Source organism: Liolophura sinensis, chromosome 6 (genome assembly GCF_032854445.1).
Source record: "Liolophura sinensis isolate JHLJ2023 chromosome 6, CUHK_Ljap_v2, whole genome shotgun sequence".
Taxonomy (NCBI): Eukaryota; Metazoa; Mollusca; class Polyplacophora; order Chitonida; family Chitonidae; genus Liolophura; species Liolophura sinensis.
Window position 1 is genome coordinate 32283349 of NC_088300.1, and position 20838 is coordinate 32304186.

The window sequence follows — 20838 nt, forward strand, 5'->3', positions numbered from 1 at the left end:
AAGTAAACTCTGAAAAACTTACTTCATATCTTTGGCAAAATAAGCTTTCTTAAATATTCAATGTTTTTCGCACTTTACAAATTATGGTCTCAAGCTACATATGTGTATTTTTGGGGTTATAAATAAGGCTATACAACAGCAGCAAAGACCTTGTTTGTCCATATCAAGGAACTGAGGGTAACAATTCGCCACGCTTTATATCTCTGCAAGTTTTTACCTACTAATTAAATGGCCATTGAACGTTAATTGACAACAAGAGCGCTGTGAACAGCTATGCACAGGCAGAGATCAAAAGGGATTACAACATTAAGCGTCAGAAGTTTACTGTACACAGAATAAAGCAATAATAATCATGTATATAAAACATTTCTAAGCAACAAATAACAACCTATGGTTAATTACCACACAAGTGTGATCAGGATAGCGAAGAGCTATTATATAACTTATAGGGCTTCCATTCAAATCGGGCTAATACTTAGTTTTAAAAAAGTTTCCTAAACACGTAACAAACCCTGGTATCCATCACCTTGCATACATACATTATATGTTATATATATTTCTCAGAAATAAACAAGGCAACAGTCCTCCGCATATAGATTTTAGCTGTACCAAAACGACATATAACTTATCTATTGTCCTCATAAGTGTGTGTCAGTCAATCAGTTAAATCTTTATTTGAAGTTAATTTGGTCATCGTCAATGTTGTACTGCATACCTGAAGGATGGAAAACTTTATACCTATAAAGGTTGAACTTAATACCTATAGGAAGGTAAATCAGCCACCGTCCTCCTCATGGATGCTGACCTTTATACCTATAGGAAGGTAAATTAGCCACCGTCCTTCTCATGGATGTTGTACTCTATAGCTGTAGGAAGGTAAACTGGTCACCGTCCTCCTCGTGGATGTTGAATTTTATACATGTAGGAAGGTTAATTAGCCACTGTCCTTCTCGTGGATGTTGTACTTTATAACTATAGGAAGATAAATTTTCCACCGTCCTCCTTGTGGATGTGGTATCTTATACGTATGGGAAAGCAACTTAACCACCGTCTTCCTCATGGATGTTGTACTTTATACCAGTAGGAATGTAAATTAGCCACCGTCCTCCTCATGGATGTTGTACTTTATACATATAGGAAGGTAAATTAACTTCCGTCCTCCTCATGGATGTTGTACTTTATACCTATAGGAAGGTAAACTAGCAATCGTCCTCCTCATGGATGTTGCACTGTATAGTTATAAATCGATAAATCAGCCACTGTCCTCCTCGTGGATGTTGTACTTTATAACTATATGAAGGTAAACTAGCCACCGTCCTCCTCGTGGATGTTGTACCTTATACCTATATGGGAAAGCAAATTAGCCACCGCCCTCCTCGTGGATGTTGTACCTCATGCCTACAGGGAGGTAAGTTAGCCACCGTTCCCCTCATGGATGTTGAACTTTATACCAGTAGGAAGGTAAACTAGTCACCGTCCTCCTCGTGGATGTTGAACTTTATACCTATAGGAAGGTAAACTAGTCATCGTCCTCCTCATGGATGTTGAACTTTATACCTATAGGAAGGTAAACTGGTCACCGTCCTCCTCGTGGATGTTGAACTTTATACATGTAGGAAGGTAAATTAGCCACTGTCCTTCTCGTGGATGTTGTACTTTATTCCTGTAGGAAGGCAAATTTTCCACCGTCCTCCTCATGGATGTTGTACTTTATACCTATAGGAAGGTAAATCAGCCACCGTCCTCCTCGTGGATGCTGTACTTTATACCTATAGGAAGGTAAATTAGCCACCGTCCTCCTCATGGATGTTGTACTCTATACCTATAGGAAGGTAAACTGGTCACCGTCCTCCTCATGGATGTTCAACTTTATACATGTAGGAAGGTAAATTAGCCACTGTCCTTCTCGTAGATGTTGTACTTTATTCCTGTAGGAAGGTAAATTTTCCACCGTCCTCCTCGTGGATGTGGTACCTTATACCGGTAGGAAGTTAAATTAGTCACCATCCTCTTCGTGGATGTTGTACCTGACACCTCCAGGAAGGTAAACTAGCCAACGTCCAATCCGTGGATGTTGTACTTTACACCTGCAGGAAGGTAATTTAGCCACCGTCCTCCTCGTGGATGTTGTACCTGACACCTGCAGGAAGGTAAACTAGCCACCGTCCTCCTCATGGATGTTGTACCTAATACCTGCAGGAAGGTAAATTAGCCACCGTCCTCCTCGTGGATATTGTACTTTATACCAGTAGGAAGGTAAACTAGTCACCGTCCTCCTCGTGGATGTTGAACTTTATACCTATAGGAAGGTAAATCAGCCACCGTCCTCCTCATGGATGTTGTACTCTATAGCTAAAGGAAGGTAAACTGGTCACCGTCCTCCTCGTGGATGTTGAACTTTATACATGTAGGAAGGTAAATCAGCCACCGTCCTCCTCATGGATGTTGTACTTTATACCTATAGGAAGGTAAATTACCTACCGCACTCTTCATGGATGTTGTACTCTATAGCTAAAGGAAGGTAAACTGGTCACCGTCCTCCTCGTGGATGTTGAACTTATTACATGTAGGAAGGTAAATTAGCCACCGTCCTCCTCGTGGATGTTGTACCTTATACCGGCAGAAAGTTATATTAGCCACAGTCCTCCTCATGGATGTTGTACCTTATACCGGCAGGAAGTTATATTAGCCAGCGTCCTCCTCATGGATGTTGTACCTGATACCTGCAGTAAAGTAAAGTAGCCACCATCCTCCTCGTGGAGGTTCTAACTGATACCTATAGGAAGGTAAACTAGCCTCGTGGATGTTGTACCTTTTATATGGAGGAAGGTAAATTAGCCACTGTCCTTCTCGTGGATGTTGTATCTTATACCAGTAGGAAGGTAAATTAGCCACCGTTCTCCTCTTGGATGTTATACTTTATACCTATGGGGAGGTGAACTAGGCAAGGTCATCCTCGTGGATCTTTAATATTTTTTTTTCCAGTTAGTGATGGAGGATTATTAGGTTACTAATTAACAATGACACATTAGAGAAGGTCTTCAGGGTTACAGTAATGTCTGTGTCATCGGATAATAAGGGGTTTAAAGTGTTGAGAATTTATCTGCTCGGCTATAGGCCTATATAAACATACAGGCCTGTAGTCTCGTACCTTGCCCAATTATTCGTAAACGAACAAGTTACATGTTCCGTTCTGCTCATGGATGTCCGTTCTCCTCGTGGACGTTCTGCTCATGGATGGCGGCTGCCCAGTGCTACTAGGAAAAGAGGGGCAGACGAGATTGAGCGAGAGAGCTAACGGAGCGAACAAGCCTGAGAGCCAGGAGCATTGGTGCGAATACAAATTCCGCCCGTTGAACCTCTGGTAAGGCCTGTAGCCGTTCGGTCATCTTGCAAAACATAACTCTTTGTTTTTCACAATGAAAAAATGATTTGGTTAGAAAAATATTCATGTTATATTGCTCTCAAGTTTACATCCATGGTACGTGCATGTGCTGAAGTATTTTTTACAGATGGGGAATCCCCATAAAAACCTGCTCTTTTTGTAGAATTTCAAGTCACTTCGTCCTACGTTACTTCGTACCATACTTAATATATGATCGTCATTCATATAGAATTCCATAGTTAAGGTGTACTGAAGGTTACCATTTTTACGATATGTAATCAATTCCATATTAAGTTCAGATTTTATGATTACCCTGTAATGAGCATGCACACAAAGTCATACTATTATTAACGTCTAATAGCCATGTAGACCTCCATAGTTTATGTCAGATCTGGGTACAATAAATGTTATTCATCAAGTAACAACGTCTCGACAGTCTATATATTAACAGCTGTAAGCATGCTGAACATTTTTTACAGGATGTTATGTTTGTTTAGGTATTTTATGTTTATTTGGTGGAATTTATCGAGCATCTAAAATCATTCGGGAGATACACTGACTGCAGGTCTGATGTTACCTGCTTCTATTTAATTCACTGTTCAGGGCTGTATGACATGTCAGACTTTAAAAAATATTTCGGGACTTGTCATAATACCATAAAACCGTAAATAATATATTATAGATAAGTGTAAGTATCATTTTACATGTGTCAGAGTGGGGGGTGATAGGGGCCCCAGATTGCCTCACCACAGCTGATTAAAGTCTGGGGGTGTTGTGCGTGGTGCAATACCTGGGAGTTTGTGGGTGGTGTTACTGCAGGCACTCTTATTTTCTCCACCCTTGATCCTGACTGCCATTGTGTAAAAGTAGACAACAAATAATTACAGATGTGCTGTCTGACAGTGTCACAAGCTGCAAGGCGAAGTCATGTCTGGTGTCCTCGGCATGATGTTTCTGTGGTGGCAGCACGTTGCCAGCATGGACTCACTTTGCCAGCATGGACTCACTCTGCCACAAGAAGACACAATATATGTACACACACCTAATGACTTATCATTGTCATATGAGTGAAATAATCTTAAGTACAATATTCAAGCCCATGCATACATACAAGCTACAAGGCGTGTGTATTTCCAAGATGCTCCTGTAGGTGAAGAACAAACAGAACGCCATCCTTAGCAACAAAAGTAATACCACTGACTTCCCATTGAGCTGTTTGGCGCAGTCAAACGACGACAAAGATAATTACCTCCACCTCCAGAATACCGGGATATTGTGTGCGTTTAAGATAGATGTAAATGTCTTATGTATCACTGTTGTTTTCAGTGAAAGAGGTACGATGTTCAGCATGTCTTCAAATGATGATGAGAGGGATATGGTAGATGTGCAACATGGGCTACATCATGCTGATCGTCAAGCCAAGTATACAGGTGAGTTGGAATGCAAATCTGTTCTTTCCTGACTGTTTCCCATTTCGAAAGCCACACCTACTGTCTTTGGCTCCATCCCAATAATTGGAATGTGCTGATCTATATAATTTGTATTGGGACTCCCAAACTTGTTATACATCTTTATAATTTCTTATTTTATTCCCTGGAATTCATTTATAATGCATCTCAGACCATCTGGAGCTCTAGAGCTGGTTTATGATATTAAGTTCTTTGCTGCTGTATTTTTGCAAAAATAGCAAGCAACATAGTCATTGAAAGCTGTAGTAAGGAAAACATAGGAATTCTTGTGATACCAGATTGACTATAATTTCATTTTTGTCACACAACATGTGCTTGTCTTGGATGTTAATTGTTAGTTTATGTGATTATGAAACTATAAATCTGATGATTTGTTTTTCTTTGCTTTTCAGCTGTTATTACGAAACAGCCTCCAAGCGACCAACCTATGCGTTACAGAAGCGAGGCAAAAAAGGGCAACTGCTCCTGTAGCCAGAAAGGGTTCACAACAGCACCTCTTTTGCTTAGAGATGATGCCTGGATAGAAATTGAGGTGAATATGAACTTCATGTTTTTTTTCTACTCCTTAGCTGAACACTGATTTAATAGTGTTGTCAGAAAGTCATTGTCATCAACCTGTGTTTGAAGGAAAATTTTGATACACAGTTAGTGGGCATTTGTAAACATAAATGCAGGAGAGTATACTGTCATCAGAATTTGGTTACCACATGATATCTTGCCTGAAGGTTTTGGACTGGTCTCAGATTTGGGATATGGACTGGTGTTATTTTTTGCCTGCCTGTGCCATACTGCTCATCTGGTAGTTTATCCATTGGGTAGTTGGTCTCCACATTAATTCATGGCAAAAATTTTATGGATTGGTCTTAACTGTGGCCATTGTGGGTAATAAATCATCACATGAAACCTTACTTGAGATTAATTTTTGTCTGGATTCTCTCAGCTGTTTTGTAATTAGTTCATCTGTTAGGAGTTTGTTATCTGCTGAACATCTTGACAGCAGACTTCTGTCATGATTGTCTGATACGTCTCTGATTTTGTATGTGAATAGCTTGACGGTAAGCCTTACTGGGGACTGGTTTTCTGCACATTCGCCAAATCTAGTCTCCAGGCATGTCCTGCTTTAAGAGACCTGACACACAGTATAGGCTCAAACCTGAACAAATAATTTCCACTGGTAATATGTTATCCTCCATCCCCAAAACTCAATACCTTTATAAAACTGCAACAATGCTGAGTATGTCAGTGTGTCACTCTACAGAGTCAAGAGACCTGGGATCAAATGTGGGTTGGTTCACACCAGACTTCAAAAATGGTGATTGTTTCTGCCTCGCAGGGGATTCAGCACTGAAAGGCTATAACAAGGAAACAGAATTGATCGGCCCGTTTTCAGTATGTTGTGGCCGAGTAAGGTGTCACGGTGTCTTTGGCATGATATTTGAGTGGCGGCAACACTTTGGCAGCATGGGCTCAACCAGTACTATCATACATTGTACTTTTAAACATGTTTCTTTTGCCGTGTTATTATAAATCTAATATGAGTAAAGCCTCAGTTATCCACGTGTACTGTGCATAGATAAGTAAACATACATTTGTCATTTTCAGCTGCAGCGTGGAAATGAACCAATTCCAGGAAGTATTGAGGTGACTATGTATACCTGTAACATAGCTGCACATGAAAGAACTGGTCCTGGACAGTATTTGCCTCATCCATTCCCCTTGATTGGCACAGGCACGCTGGATGGAGTGTACAGGAGGGAACACTGTGGCAACCAACCAATCAGGTAACTAATTTAATTTTGAATAATACCTGGACTACTCAGTGATGTTCATTTAGGATAGCACAGTTGGTAGAGCTTCCTCGTTTGGCATTCAGCATGACGAGGATAGTGCAATAACTTGTTGACCTGTATGAGTATAATGGCTCGGGCGGGGAGGCTCACTTGACGGTAAGTCATCTCAGTGGAGCAGCACTAGATAAAAGAGTGGTGGAAATCCGTCCTGCGACAAGGAGGCACATTACATAAACCCAAAGGATAACCCTTGGTCGTCATATGACTGAAAAATTGTTGGGTACTATGTTAAACTCCAAGCACTCACTCACTCTGTTGCTGATACTCTGTGTGCATATTAATTACTGTAAATTACCAAACCCATGACTTCAGTACCTTATGTACTTTAAATTGTTGGGCTGAAGTTTTGTATTCATGTGTCTCTTACAGGCGTGCTCTTTTTTAGCCTTAACACTAAATCTAAGTTTTTAACCTCAGGATGTTTTAGAAATGCAACATATAACAATGGAACACCAGTGGATGTTAAGCCGTAGGGCCTTCCTATTTTTCAATATTATTTTGAAACTGTCTGTCTCCAGACAGACACAAGCATTAAAGTTTTTTTCTGCTGAATTCAAGGAATTCTTATACATGTATATTGTTTCCCATGGGCTTGGAAGAAGTTCTTAACATGTAAATGTAAGTGAAACTCAATACTTGACAATCAAACCATATTGTCAGTCTCTTTCAACTAACCATATTTGGTATTGTTGCATTATCACAGAATGACATGATTATCGGGTATTTTTCTAAAGAAGTGAAAGCCACAAGCTTATCATTAATCCCACCACAAGCATTGTAGGTTAAGTGAATGTTTAAAAATAATCAAAACACCGAAAACTGAAAATTCTGCAAAAATAATTAAATGGGGAACTGTGAATTAAGTGGAAATGGAGCATGCACACACCACTCGTTAAACTTCATATGTGAACAAACATAGCTGATTACACGCGTAAAAGAAGGATTTACGGCTCGCTCCTGACACTATCAGCCAAAGACCGGCATTAAAAAAAAAAAAGAGCTCGACAGGTTGACAAGCAAGTCTAGAGTTGTAGTTGGTGGTCAGTTTGAATGGTGGAGAAAGAAAAGGGTCTCATGAAGCAATAAGATGTCTCAGATTTACTCCTTGTTGGGTGCAATTCATGTTGTTGTGGACAGGGTATTGAACTTCAAACAGACAAACGTTTCTGACTCTTAGTTTAATGAAATTATTCATAACCTTTTCTCAATGCTGTTTAAGATGCTGTACTCTTTATGTATCACTATTCAAAATTATCTGAGTACGTTGACTGATTTAAAGTTGGTATCATAGGGAACTTTGCGAATGTTGCGCATATGCTTCAGGACCTTTTGGTTGAATACTTGTGAGGCAAATTCAGATTTAAAATGTGCATAAATTGCACTGAAAGCTCTTCTTTCATATGTGAAAAGGTTGAGGGATCAGGGCAAAACCACTCAGCCAATGTCATTTGGTGTGTAGAAGAAAAAAACATTATTTCATCACATTTTGATGACTTTGATTTCAAACCTCTCCCCTGGTGTTGCCACCTATGTGAAAGATAAAACAGGTACTACAAGTAACCAGTACACAGAAAGTGAAGACTGAAAGTCAGCTTGTCCTGTGTACAGTGAGAGCATCAGGAAACAGAATTTACATGTACGATTTGTTTGTCACATTTTTGTCTATCTGACTACGAATGGTTAAATTGAAACTAACTAAAAAATTTTTTATTTGCACAGGATTCCCAGATTAAAAATTGAAAAATGCTCAGGGAAAAAGGTTGAAAACAATCTGAGAGATAAGATTGCATATGACTCAAGTGGACGTAAGTATATTTTAGTGAATTATCTCCCCTTCTCTTACACTGGGGAAGTCTCTCTTATAGATATGCAACTTTTTGGTGTCTTAACAGGATGTTTTGATGTAGTTACTAACATCGTTATCAAGTGAATGACATCAAAACATTAAGAGCTTAAATATAACAACTAGAGAAACAAAAGTCAACTGGTAGATCAGAGGATAGATGTGATCAAGCTGTACTGTGATTAAGGCGATTAACAGGTTTAGACTTACTGGGGTCATGATGTGCATATTAGTGTACATATTTATGTTGTGGACACAGGAAAGTTTGTTAGTAACTTGTCAAAGGTAGGTGGTTTGCCCTAGAAACTCATGAACTCCCGAACTCACAAACATGAATTTCAACCAGTGTACTTTTTTAGCCTTTGTGGCATTAAACTGTAAACAGTACTTGAGAAGTCGTACATAAATATCGACAGTTGTGGGTGGTTTAGTCCAGCTACTACACTCCAGACCTAACACTGCAACTAGAATTAAGTGAAATGTTCTTGACTAAGGTGTTATGCACCAATCCAATGTCTATTAATCAAAAAATGTCATCTTCCGCATCAGTATGTCAGCGACCATATTTCACCTAAGGTTTAGCACTTTTCTAAGTGACACATTTTCCTTCATTCTGATTGATTCCTCCATGTTATAGGGGTTTTTTGGTCTGAAGTTTTATTATCATCAGAATAATTTAAGTGTTAGCAGCAAAAGTATCATTTTAAGGTCTTTAAGTGCTTGTGAGAGTTAACTTTTACCTACCAAATTTGAAGTGAAATGCAGTAACTAGTAGTTTGTACTGTTTTGTTTCAGAGCTAAATCAGATTTTTGAGACAGATGATAAGTTGCAACTGAAGACCGGTATGAATGGTGTCAGGCTCTGCATCTGCCTGAAGCTGATGTTTTCTGACAAATCATTTCTGGTTTTGGATCCTTTATACTCTAATCCCATCATGGATACTTCAAAGATGCCTAAAGAAAGGACAGGTATCTGTAGTTCATGCTGAAACATATCTACCACTGTTTATTGTGCATTAAATAACTTTGTCCATTCTTCCATATTGGGAAGTTTTTATATTGATTGTCCCACCAAAGACTGTGCCCAGTTTCCTCCCACCATAATACTGGCCGCTGTTGTATAAGTGAAATATCCTTATGTATGGCAGAAAACATCAATCAAATAATTAGACATATATTGATCAGGATTTGTCATCAGGGCCACATGCAGGCAATTTTTTTATACCCATGAGGAAAAAAAAATGCCAAACAAGTCTAGATTAAAAGGAAATATTATAAATGTGATTATTTTGTCAGGCCTCACCAATTTAAATTCTTGCTTTATGGTCAGAATCTATTCCGTATAGAGAAATTTATATATTGATTTTCAAGCAGCAGTTTCGTGCACTTTCCATCAGATGTGATGTATAGACATCAAGCAGCAGTTCTTGTGCTCTTTCCATCAGATGTGATGTATAGATATCACAGACCAATTCTCATGCACTTTCCATCAAATGGGATATATAGGTATTACACACCAGTTCTTGTGCACTTTCCATCAAGTGTGATGTATAGATATCTCATTCTAGTCTCGTGCACTTTCCATCAAATGTGATGTATAGATCCCAACAATCCAGAGCTAACTGCCTGGATACCTATAGGCATATCCAGAGCTATCTGCCTGGATACCTATAGGCATATCCAGAGCTGTCTGCCTGGATACCTACAGGCATATCCAGAGCTATCTGCCTGGATACCTATAGGCATATCCAGAGCTATCTGCCTGGATACCTATAGGCATATTCAGAGCTATCTGCCTGGATACCTACAGGCATATCCAGAGCTATCTGCCTGGATACCTATAGGCATATCCAGAGCTGTCTGCCTGGATACCTACAGGCATATCCAGAGCTATCTGCCTGGATACCTACAGGCATATCCAGAGCTATCTGCCTGGATACCTATAGGCATACCCAGAGCTATCTGCCTGGATACCTATAGGCATACCCAGAGATGTCTGCCTGGATACCTATAGAAAAATGTGGTGTCATTTTCAGATTGAGGCATAGGATAACTTAATGCATTTCACCTAAAGTTAGGTATTTAAATGTGCACAATGAGGCCTTAAGATGATACTTTTGATGCCAACACTTCGGTGCTTCTGATAAAAAAAACTTTTAAGTGGCCCTGTACAAAGGTAAATGAATCCAACAGAATGAAGCCAAAATCCAGGCTTAAGGTGAAATACAGTACGAAGATGTATGTGGTTTTACTAATAAAGAAGTAATATCATTATAATATAGTATCCATGAACTCATTTTGTTAATGCATAAATAAAATTTTTTTTTTTTTTTTGCGGTTTCTAGAAAAGATTGTCATGGAGGAAATCCACCCATCTTCTGCACCAGGCAGTGAGAGGAAAGAAGTTGGTGTCTGGGGGATAAATTTTCAGACAGGTGATTTAATAACATGTCGGGTGTTATTGAGATTGCCCGGAGTGCCGTTTTCTGTTAGATTTTCTTTCAAAGTCTGTCTCATGTAACATTTCCTTTCTGGATGTTTGTGGCAGTTTAGGCGCAATATAATTTCACATTTAATGTTTTTTGTCATGGTAGCTCATAGGGTCTGATTTCAAAATATGCCAGATTATAGTATTTCCATGTGTAAGTTCATCTTATGTGACTATTAGCAGTTTGTTATAATACTGAAATAGCCGAGATGGTCAGCAAGCCAACATGGTGACCGAGAAGCCTCTCACCAATGCGGTCACTGTAAGCTCAAGTCCAGCTGTGGCTTCCTGAGCGGCCATACATGGGTTTTCCCTCGGGTTCTGCCCAGTTTCCTCCCTCCATAATGCTGGCCACCGTCACATGAGTGAAATATTCTTGAGTATGGCAAAAAAACATCAATCAAATAAGATAAATATATAAATACTGAAATAGCTTTTGTTAGCAAGTTTCAAGGTTTGCCTATCTGTGTGAATACAAAATCTGTCTGGATTTCTGGTGAGTGAGAGAGTTTCATCAAACTGTGAGAGGATATCAAAGTGTAGAAACTTTTAAAAAGCAGGGTCTTCCAAGGCTAGTGGTTAGCGAGCTTGTGCAGCATATTAACCCAGGAGCCTCTCACCGTGGTGAGTGGGTTTCCCCAGGGCTCTGTCTGGTTTCCTCTCACCATAATGGCTTTTGTGATCTATAGCACTGGGTCATTTTCATTATTGGCACCCCCTCTGTTATTAGTCAAAGGATTGGTCAGCTGCTGGTTCACTGAATTCACTGAATGAGAATTCATATCTACGAAGCTGTGTTTTTTCAAAATTTACATACCCTGTCCATTTTATAGTGTATGTATAAATACTTTGTACATAGAAAAACAGAACAGTAAATAGCAGAAACACAGGCAGATAAAGATGGGTTTCTATTCGTAAAATCACTTTCTGCCTCATCATCGTGACAATTGGTGTTCAAAATCTTTGTAAAAAATTTGCTAATGATGGCATAGAGAATGGAACGTGCACTTTGAGGAATTTGGTATGGGAAAGTGTGCATTTTGCAATTAACTTCGCTGCTGCAGCAACATATACAGCTGCAGGGGGCCTCCGTGGCTCAGTTGGTTAGTGCAGCGTAATCATCAAGGAGTCTCTCACCAATGCGGTCGCTGTGAGTTCAAATCCAGCTCATGCTAACTTCCTCTCTGGCCGTACGTGGGAAGGTTTGCCAGCAACCTGCGGATGGTCATGAGTTTCCCCTGGGCTGTGCCCGGATTCCACGCACCATAATGCTGGCCGCCGTCGTAGAAGTGAAATATTCTTGAGTATGGTGTAAAACACCAATCAAATAAATAAATAAATATACAGCTGCATATATGTCAGACTTATGTAATGTTTGATAGGAAACAAAGTGATAGTGAGATTGTCACCTTTTGACTGCATCTGACTTTGACACGTTGAATGTGTTTCCTTGGTTTCAGGTGATGTGGTAGTATTCTCTGAGGAAAACACTGGATGGTCTGCTGAAGTAAAGGTGACAGCAGATATGTGTTGTGGACCGGTAAGATACATTCCGATGATAATACCAAGATAATTTATTATCTTATACCAAGATAATTCTACCTAGGTATTCTACCTAACCGGCTAAGCCTCAGAATTTACACAGTATGGGAAAAGTAATAATAAAAGTATCAAAAAACACGTTACTATTTTATTGTTATGTGAATACTATGAGAGCCTTTAAATTTCCACATTTTGACACCATTTTATTGTCAATCCACAACAAAGAACTGTAAAGAAAATCAAATTTCACAAATGTTGCGATCAAACCTGGAGCGGGCTATACCGGAGACTTGTTGAGGCTTAACATGACGCTCAGTACTGAGAGGTTAGAGCATGGAAACAGGGCCGGTTGGCCCAGTGTCAGTATAATGTGACTGGGTGGGGTGTGACGTCTCATGTTTTCAGCATGATACTTCAGTGACGGCAACACTTTAGCAGCACGGACTCACCCTGCAACAAGGAGACACAGTATATGTAGTCACGCCTAATGACTCCTCATCATCATATGACTGAAAAATTGTTAAGTAGGACATTAAGCCCAAAGTATTCATTCATTCATTCATTCCTAACCGCTGCCTCGGGGTAAATCCTGGCTTTACCAGATCTTATTGTGAAGCAGGCCTGCTTCAAACAAATGCCCAGACGAGGATTATCCCAAAATAAAGCCAAACAAAAAAGAAAAGAAAGTCCAGATTTTCACTCCCAGAATGAAAGCTTGTCCTTGCTTGTTTGAAACGTGAGACTCTCGGCATGCTGTACCTTAAAGAGGTTGATGGCTACCCTTACAAAATTTAAATTGGCATTTCTGTGAGTTACCAGTTGCTATTCCCATTCAATGTAATTCATGCTGGCTTTATTTTTACCAGTGAACAGAAATCATTAGCTCAATTGCTACTTTGATTGGTGTTGAGCGACCAATTATTCTCGCAACTGACAATCTAATGACCCAGTTGCTTGGTGACACAGGCTGGTATCATTTGACCTTGTTACAAAATTTATTTTCTGGGGACTGGGAAGCATTGCCAAATTCTCCATTTGTACTACCCTCAGTCCGTGGATGTCAGCCCAATTCTTGTCAGACAAACCAGATGTTAGCTCGTTAGTGTTTATCCAGAAGTGGCCGAAATGTGAAAAGACAGGCAGACTGTCCAACTTTAAGTGAAACTTGTTAATATTGTAGTATTTTAAAATGCAGTTAACAGAATGACACAGCATAAATATTATGTCTATTTTTAGTGTGAAAATAAATGTGTGCAATTTGCATATCACCTTCAACCTGTTCGCATGTTTGCTAAGTGTCTATTCAAGCGTATTCTATTAACATAATTCTGCACAGACTGATCAATTTTTCTTTTTGTGAAGTCCTGAAATTGGTCAACCCCTCCAATGTAGTTTTGTCTGTGAAAGCAAATTAAAAAGGTACGTAATTCTCACTGAAAGTTGCTCTTTCATATGCGAAAAGTTTGAGGAATTAGAGTAACACAAATGGAAGCTTTCACACAGGGTTTTCAACTTTGGCAAACAGGTTGGTGTAGGTGTTCAGTCAATCAGATTTCTGGGTTCTGAAACAATAGACTGGTAATGGTGGATTTCACTTACAAAGCTGTTATACCTGATGGAATTTTATCTCCCTAACCTATTTTTTGTGCAGAAAAAGATGAATATCCTCACCCCTGTGTATGATGGACAGTCAGACTCGAAGGAAATCAAAGTCGATGTGTTTGTCCGCCGACAAACTGCGAGTGGACAAATTGACAGTGATCATGTGCCATTTACCTTTTACCACGGCAAGTGTCTTCATGCAGATATAATATCACATTCGCAACAAACACTGACCTGCATTGCAAAGCTCTATAGATTTTCGGGTTTCTGGAAATTACATGTATGACAACAGAATGACCCTTTTGCCCGTGCAGTGGGGAGGAGGCATATTTTTGTGTGTCCCTTCATCATCGGTGATTCATGATTGCCATTGGCTGAGTAGTCCGGTTAAAATGTTGACACTAGTCTGAGCTGAAGGCCATGCCCTCAAAGGGTATATGAAATTTAAACCCTACACAGCTGAATTACTGCGCAGACTGACGTCATTTTTCTTTGTGTCACTAAATTTATACCTTGTGCAGCTATATTACTGCACAGGCTGATATCATTTTTCTCTGTGACTCTGCATTCCGTGGTGCATCATTGTGATGCCACGCCACTATGCCAGCGCTCTGCGGTCGACCTAGCTATGCTGATTTTTCTTAGCTCAGCTTTGCATATGCACGAGACTGGCTTTCCATTTGATAAATACTGAAGGGACAAAATCATTAACCGCCTGTTGGGAAGTGCGTATGAAAAGTTGAACCCTGGGTCGAAATTTTAACCCTTGACCTGCGGCTCAAGTAAAAGTGTGGACTAGAAAATGAGAGATCATTTGTTTAAATCCCCAGTCACACTTCCATCGGTGCACCTGTTTTTATGTCTTTGGGTCAGGTTTTCTAGAACTTGGTGACATTTACTCTTGAAAACTAATACAAAGGAGACTCCTGAAAATCAAGCAACATTAAGTGTGTTTAAATACTCTCTTGTGGTTGGCACATATTTTTTATTTATTAAATTGATGTGTATTCATATTTACTTCCATTTGGTCCATCTACATGTATATAATTCTGTAACTGCCTGGAATTTGTGAACAGTCAACAGCAGGATCATGATGCTCACAAGTCACAATGACTAAACCAGTCCCTTCTGAGCTGTGCATGTTTCAATACCTGAAATGTTGGCTGTCCAAATGCCTGTCTGTCTGTCCGTCTGTCTGCTTTACAATGTATGTTATTCTGTAATTTACAAGAAATTATGAAACTAATTAGTGATAGGAGGACCATGAATCTCTGAAGCTTGTGATTTATGCCTGTCGTTTGGTCTACCAAACGTTTTAAAATTCTGTATTAATCTTCGAGTATACTTAACTACCCTAATTCTTCAACCTTTTCAGCCGTATGTGGCAAGGTTTGGCAGCAACCTGTGGATGGTCGTGGGTTTTCCCCAGGCTCTGCCTGGTTTCCTCCCACCATAATGCTGGGTGCTGCCGTAAAAATGAAACATTCTTGAGTACGGCGTAAAACACGAATAAAATCAGATCAAATCAACCTTTTCAGCCACCATCGTCACCAATATTTTGAAACATTGTGAGAAAATTATCGACTGTAGAGAAATAATCTGCGCATTCTAGCTCACCTGTACAAAGAAAGCAATGTTAAACAAAATTTCAGGATGCTGTCGTTAAAAGTTCTTCAGGTATTAAGATCGGGGTTTGAACACATATAAAGCATAATAGCACAAAGGGGATATGTGGTAAATACTATAAATAATTGAATTCCTGATTTTGTGTGTTGTTTTAAAATCAGTGTTAAACAAAAGATTTTCAGTAAAAACATTTACTCCAGCTCTCTAATGTCGAAGGTATTTTCCGTATGGTAGTCTAAACAGCAGTAGCCTATGACAGAAAAAAGTTGTGAAAAATGTTGTTTTCTAGGAAAATGGACATGCTGGAAGAATATTTTTGCCACTGCTTGAACTGTTGATACAGCAGGCCTACTTTATCATTTACAAGGAACTTCAATGACCCTGCTTCAGTCATGTCAATAGACCTGCTGTTGATGCAGATGCATGGCCAGGGTTTCACCTGTGATCTGTTAGTATGGGGTTAGATGTAGATAACAAGGGTGGCCAACTTGCCTGCCTATCAGTATATATAAGCTACACTTAGACCAAGGTCTTGGGCTACATGGCTGAGGTAGTCCTGGAACAGGTGGTAGCCTCTGGAGGGGTTGTGCTGGTGATTTTGATCTCAAATGTTTACAAAATTACAATAGGATTGTTGTACAAGATTCATACTCAGTTCTGAAACAAATGGAAATAAACTTAAGCACCAATAAGGCTCTTCTAGGCATTCGACTGTCGCTGGACTTTATGCTTCAATTTTGTAGCTCTGGCTTCTTAGATGAAAGACCTAGTGATGACCTAGTTATCGCAAATGTCAGAGAAAGCACCTTGGCTAGAACACGGCATTTCAATAATTTTACTGCATTTTATAATAAAAAACGGACCCCTTGTAGGCCAGAGAGACGAAGGAGCAAAACTTAAATTCTTCAGTTGTAATGAATTCAGAGAAAAAAAATTAAGTAAGATTTTTAAGTCATATTAAGTGTTGTCTGGTGAGATGCCGTCTTCTCATTCCCATAAACCTTTGGCTTCCCAAATTAATTTTGCACTGACTCTGATATTTGTTATTTAGAAACTGCTGACTAAACTGCTTACCATATGTCACTTCCTGGAGTGAATGGGTAATCGCAGCGTCACAGCTTAGGCTGTGCAAACTGATAGCAGTGTGTTTGATTGGATAAAATTATCAAGATGGCTGCCTCAACTCACACCAGCCATTTGTCCAGTATTGTCATTTTGTTCTACATGTTATTCAGTGAAATCTTATTAAAATAATCAAGTGTAACACTTTTTAGAAAGTTTGAGAATCAATTGAAATATGTTTTGGCTGGTTGTCTTGTCCTTTAAGGATATCATGGTTTTTTAAACTATTTGTTCTTTGACCAAAATGGCTCAAGCTAATCATTATTTCACCTGATTTTGATAGAAAAGATTCTGAGTATACTTGAATGATATACCTATGATTATCAGATATGCTGTATGATTATCAGCAACAGGGTTGGGTGACTCAAGATTGTAAGTCTTTTTGTTTTATGGATCTCATGGTTGCCTATTAAAGCCTTATGCAGGCACATTCCTCCTTATATAAAACAAACTTCCATGTACTAAATGGGAGCGGGATATGAGATTTTAGATAACATCTTGTAAGCACATATAAAATGTCAGTGCTTGTTTTTCAGATTTATTTTGATCACAATGTCTGCTCTATCATTAAAACTGTTTCAACATGAAAGGAACAGTATTACATTTACTTTTGGAACATCACAGATTGATGTATATTTTTTTTTTCTCTGAGCAGATGAGTATGGCATCATGGCGAGAAGAGCAAGAAAAAAGCTTAAGTGTGGAACTGGGAACCAAACATTTTCAGTAAATACTCACACTGATGTCATTTATGCAAGGAGAGTAACAGATGGTGGTACAGGTATACATGCATTCTATTTGTCCTTATTCTTTCTGGTCAAGGAGCCTCTCACCAATGCGTTTACTGTAAGTTCAAGTCCAGTTCATGCTGTCTTCCTCTCCAGTCATGCGTGGACAGCAACCTACGGATGGTCGAGGGTTTCTTCCAAGCTTTGCTTCCACCATAATGTTGGTCGCTGTCATATAAGTGAAATATTCTTGAGTGCAGTATAAAGCAGCAATAAATTTATATCACCAACCAATAACACATGGTTGTCAACACAAGTTTGTCTGTTAGCAGTTTTTTCATTATCCTGTGTTCTGTTCTGATTGGTATGCCAAACACTGCTTTTAATGTATGGCTTTTAATACACATCAGTTGTCATGGAGCCCTCTCATAGCCTGCTGCCATACATGGGAAGGTCTGCTAGCAACCTGCAGATGGTCGTGGGTTTTCCCGGTGCTGTGCCCGATTTCCTCCCACCATAATGCTGACCGCTGTCGTATAAGTGAAATATTCTTGTACGGTGTACACCACCAGTCAAATAAATAAATAAATAGTCTGCTGTCTCCCATTTTCATGGGAGAAAAAAACCCTGCAGGTGGTCATGGGTTTCCTCCGCACTCTGCTGGGTTTCCTCCGCACTCTGCTGGGTTTCCTCCCACCATGATGCTGGCAAACATTATGTAAGTGACATATTCTTGAGAATGGCGTAAATCTACAATCAAATTCTTAAATGCACGGGAAAATCTCACTGATGCATTTTCAAGGAAAGCAGGGGTATTATGTAGTTAGCTTTGCCCACTTTTTCTCTTGTTCTCTTCTGCAAATGTAAATGTAAAACGAACACTGGTTGTAAATATATCCTAATTGTTTTGTTTTCCTCTGTATTGTATATCAGAATGGCTGTCTGTTTCATTGGCATCAGGCTCAAAATTCGACTCGCTGAGTGGTTCTAAGAGCAGTTCCACGACATTGCCTGTAAACAAAGCCCAGGTAAACAGTGACTCTGGACACAACAGATCTTCATCCCAACCAGGTATACTAGCCAGATTGTTTTAACACTTCCTACACATTTCAGAATGGTATGTTTCATCGAGGAAACACGTTTTCCTAATTCTACAGGATGATTTGGGGAAAGTTGGACCTTGTCCTACCGTTCTGCAAACTTCTGTTGTAATGTTATATACATGTACAGTAATACATCTAGCATTCTACAGAGTGATTTGGGGAATTTGCTCATTGTGCTTCAGCTTCTGTACCATTTCATCGGCAAATAAATGAGACAACTGTCGTGTAGGTGAAATATTCTTGAGTATGACATCAAAGCTCAATCAAATACATAATAAATCAATACACCCAAAGAGACACAGGCTTGTGTGACCCTGGTATTAGACCAAGGCTGAAGGCTTCAACCCAGAAAATCCTGTTTCCACTGTTGGTTGATCGTGTATCCTCGTGGAACTGTTCTGTAAACTATTCTTTGCACTTTTCTGTCCTCATCTTTTCTTTAGGCAAGATGCGTGAACATACGATAGACAAGTTAAGAAGCAAACAGATTGCGAAAGGTCTTGCTACCAGTGATCGTGCTGCTCTCTGTAAGTTGATACAGTGTATGTGATGTAATCCAGTAAATAATACTACTCCTTTAACAGTTTGATCATTTGATCACTTAAACAGTTCCGTCATTTGGTATAAAACACAGAGAGGTCCAGTTAAATTGAATTTCAGCTGCAGGTGCCAGCTATTGTGCTCAATTTTTGGGAAACCTTTCAGGCTATGGAGTTTGTCGTATAATTGAGCGCATGTTGCGACTGCTTTGTGAGACTGGTAGACCAGTTTCTTGACATTCATTTCTCTTAAATCTTAAAAAAACTAACACATTTTAAATCCTCAGATTTTTACTGCATTTTTCTCTTTCTCATGCACACCAGGGCATCCCTTGGAGAAGGCAGTTGGTTATACCCCCAACAGTTCTGCAGGCAATTCTCATTTTAAGGACATCCAAGGATCAAGTGGATCTGGTGATAAAGAGCAAGGCATGCAGCAGTCATTCACTTTTTTTTCTGGGAATGACTCTGATACTGAACAAATCTGTAAAAGATCAGATGTTCCTCTTGATGTGGGGAAAAATTTGAAATCTGCAGATAGGGGATCTGCAAACGTCCATTTGAGCACATCTTCAGCTCGTTCTCAGCATGTAACACGGCTTGGTGATTTAGGAGAAAACAACCACATCGAAATGTCCATTGTTGACGAGTCAAACGGTGGTGGACATATACCGGAATACCCGAAAGATTTTATATTAGAATATGATTCTAAAAACACAAATACAGATCAAGGTCCCTTAGATAATATATCAGAAGGAAGTCATAAATGTCAGGATTTAAGATACGAGGACCTTCATGTAAATCCACCGTTTTACGATACACAACATGCCTTTACACTGGAGGGAAGGGCCTTAGTAGGCCAGGTCAACCAGGAAGCCACTGGCCAAGCAGACACCTCTGCTCATGGAACAGATCTTTCAGCTGAATGTATGGAATTGATCTCAGATCTATCCCAGGTAAATCCTGTACAAGAAGTTCCCATTGCAATTGGGAATAGAAGCACATATCATGGCTCTTTATTTGATTTAGTAGAGTATATACCTGAGGATCTCTTAGACAAGTTATTTGAAATAATAGAGAAAGCAGGACTGACATGGGATCACGAAAAGATTTTTTTTTAAAGTTTTTTTTTGTTTTTTTTTTGAAAGCATAACATTTTTTTTTTAATAACTGAACCAAAGCTCATGGTGTGCAACTGTCTCTCTGGATGGCCATCAGCTTTATTAATACTGATATTTCAAAAGTCTGTTTCTGTTTTTATTTTTATTGTCCCAAATTGTGAAGCTGTCTCAATTCCAAAAGCATAATACTTTACATGTATCTGGAAAAATTTACAATAACTGATGGTTATTTCCTGGAAGAAGATGTGGTTGTTTGGGTTTATCATAGCATACATACTTGTATTAAAGGGGCCTCCGTGGCTCAGTTGGTTAGCACGCTAGCGCAGCATAATGACCCAGAAGCCCCTCACCAATGCGGTCGCTGTGAGTTCAAGTCCAGCTCATGCTGGCTTCCTCTCCGGCCGTAAGTGGGAAGGTCTG

General features: G+C 39.4%; 1 protein-coding gene across 1 annotated transcript; it reads left to right on the top strand.

Moving 5' to 3' along the window:
• Positions 1 to 3203: 3203 nt before the first annotated feature.
• LOC135467100 (uncharacterized) lies at positions 3204 to 20429 on the top strand. Its single transcript, XM_064744860.1, has 12 exons — positions 3204 to 3364; positions 4712 to 4815; positions 5247 to 5386; positions 6457 to 6635; positions 8424 to 8509; positions 9343 to 9516; positions 10893 to 10982; positions 12496 to 12575; positions 14229 to 14364; positions 17583 to 17708; positions 18589 to 18726; positions 19622 to 20429. Exons 1-12 carry the CDS (start codon positions 3204 to 3206, stop codon positions 20416 to 20418), a joined length of 2211 nt encoding a protein of 736 aa, XP_064600930.1. The 3' UTR covers positions 20419 to 20429.
• The last annotated feature ends 409 nt before the right edge of the window (positions 20430 to 20838 follow it).

Coding starts and splice junctions, on each gene's coding strand:
- LOC135467100 (XM_064744860.1), top strand. CDS start 3,204: ATGTCCGTTCTCCTCGTGGACGTTCTGCTCATGGATGGCGGCTGCCCA. Junction 3,365..4,711: donor TTCCGCCCGTTGAACCTCTG/GTAAGGCCTGTA, acceptor TGTTGTTTTCAG/TGAAAGAGGTACGATGTTCA. Junction 17,709..18,588: donor AGTAACAGATGGTGGTACAG/GTATACATGCAT, acceptor ATTGTATATCAG/AATGGCTGTCTGTTTCATTG.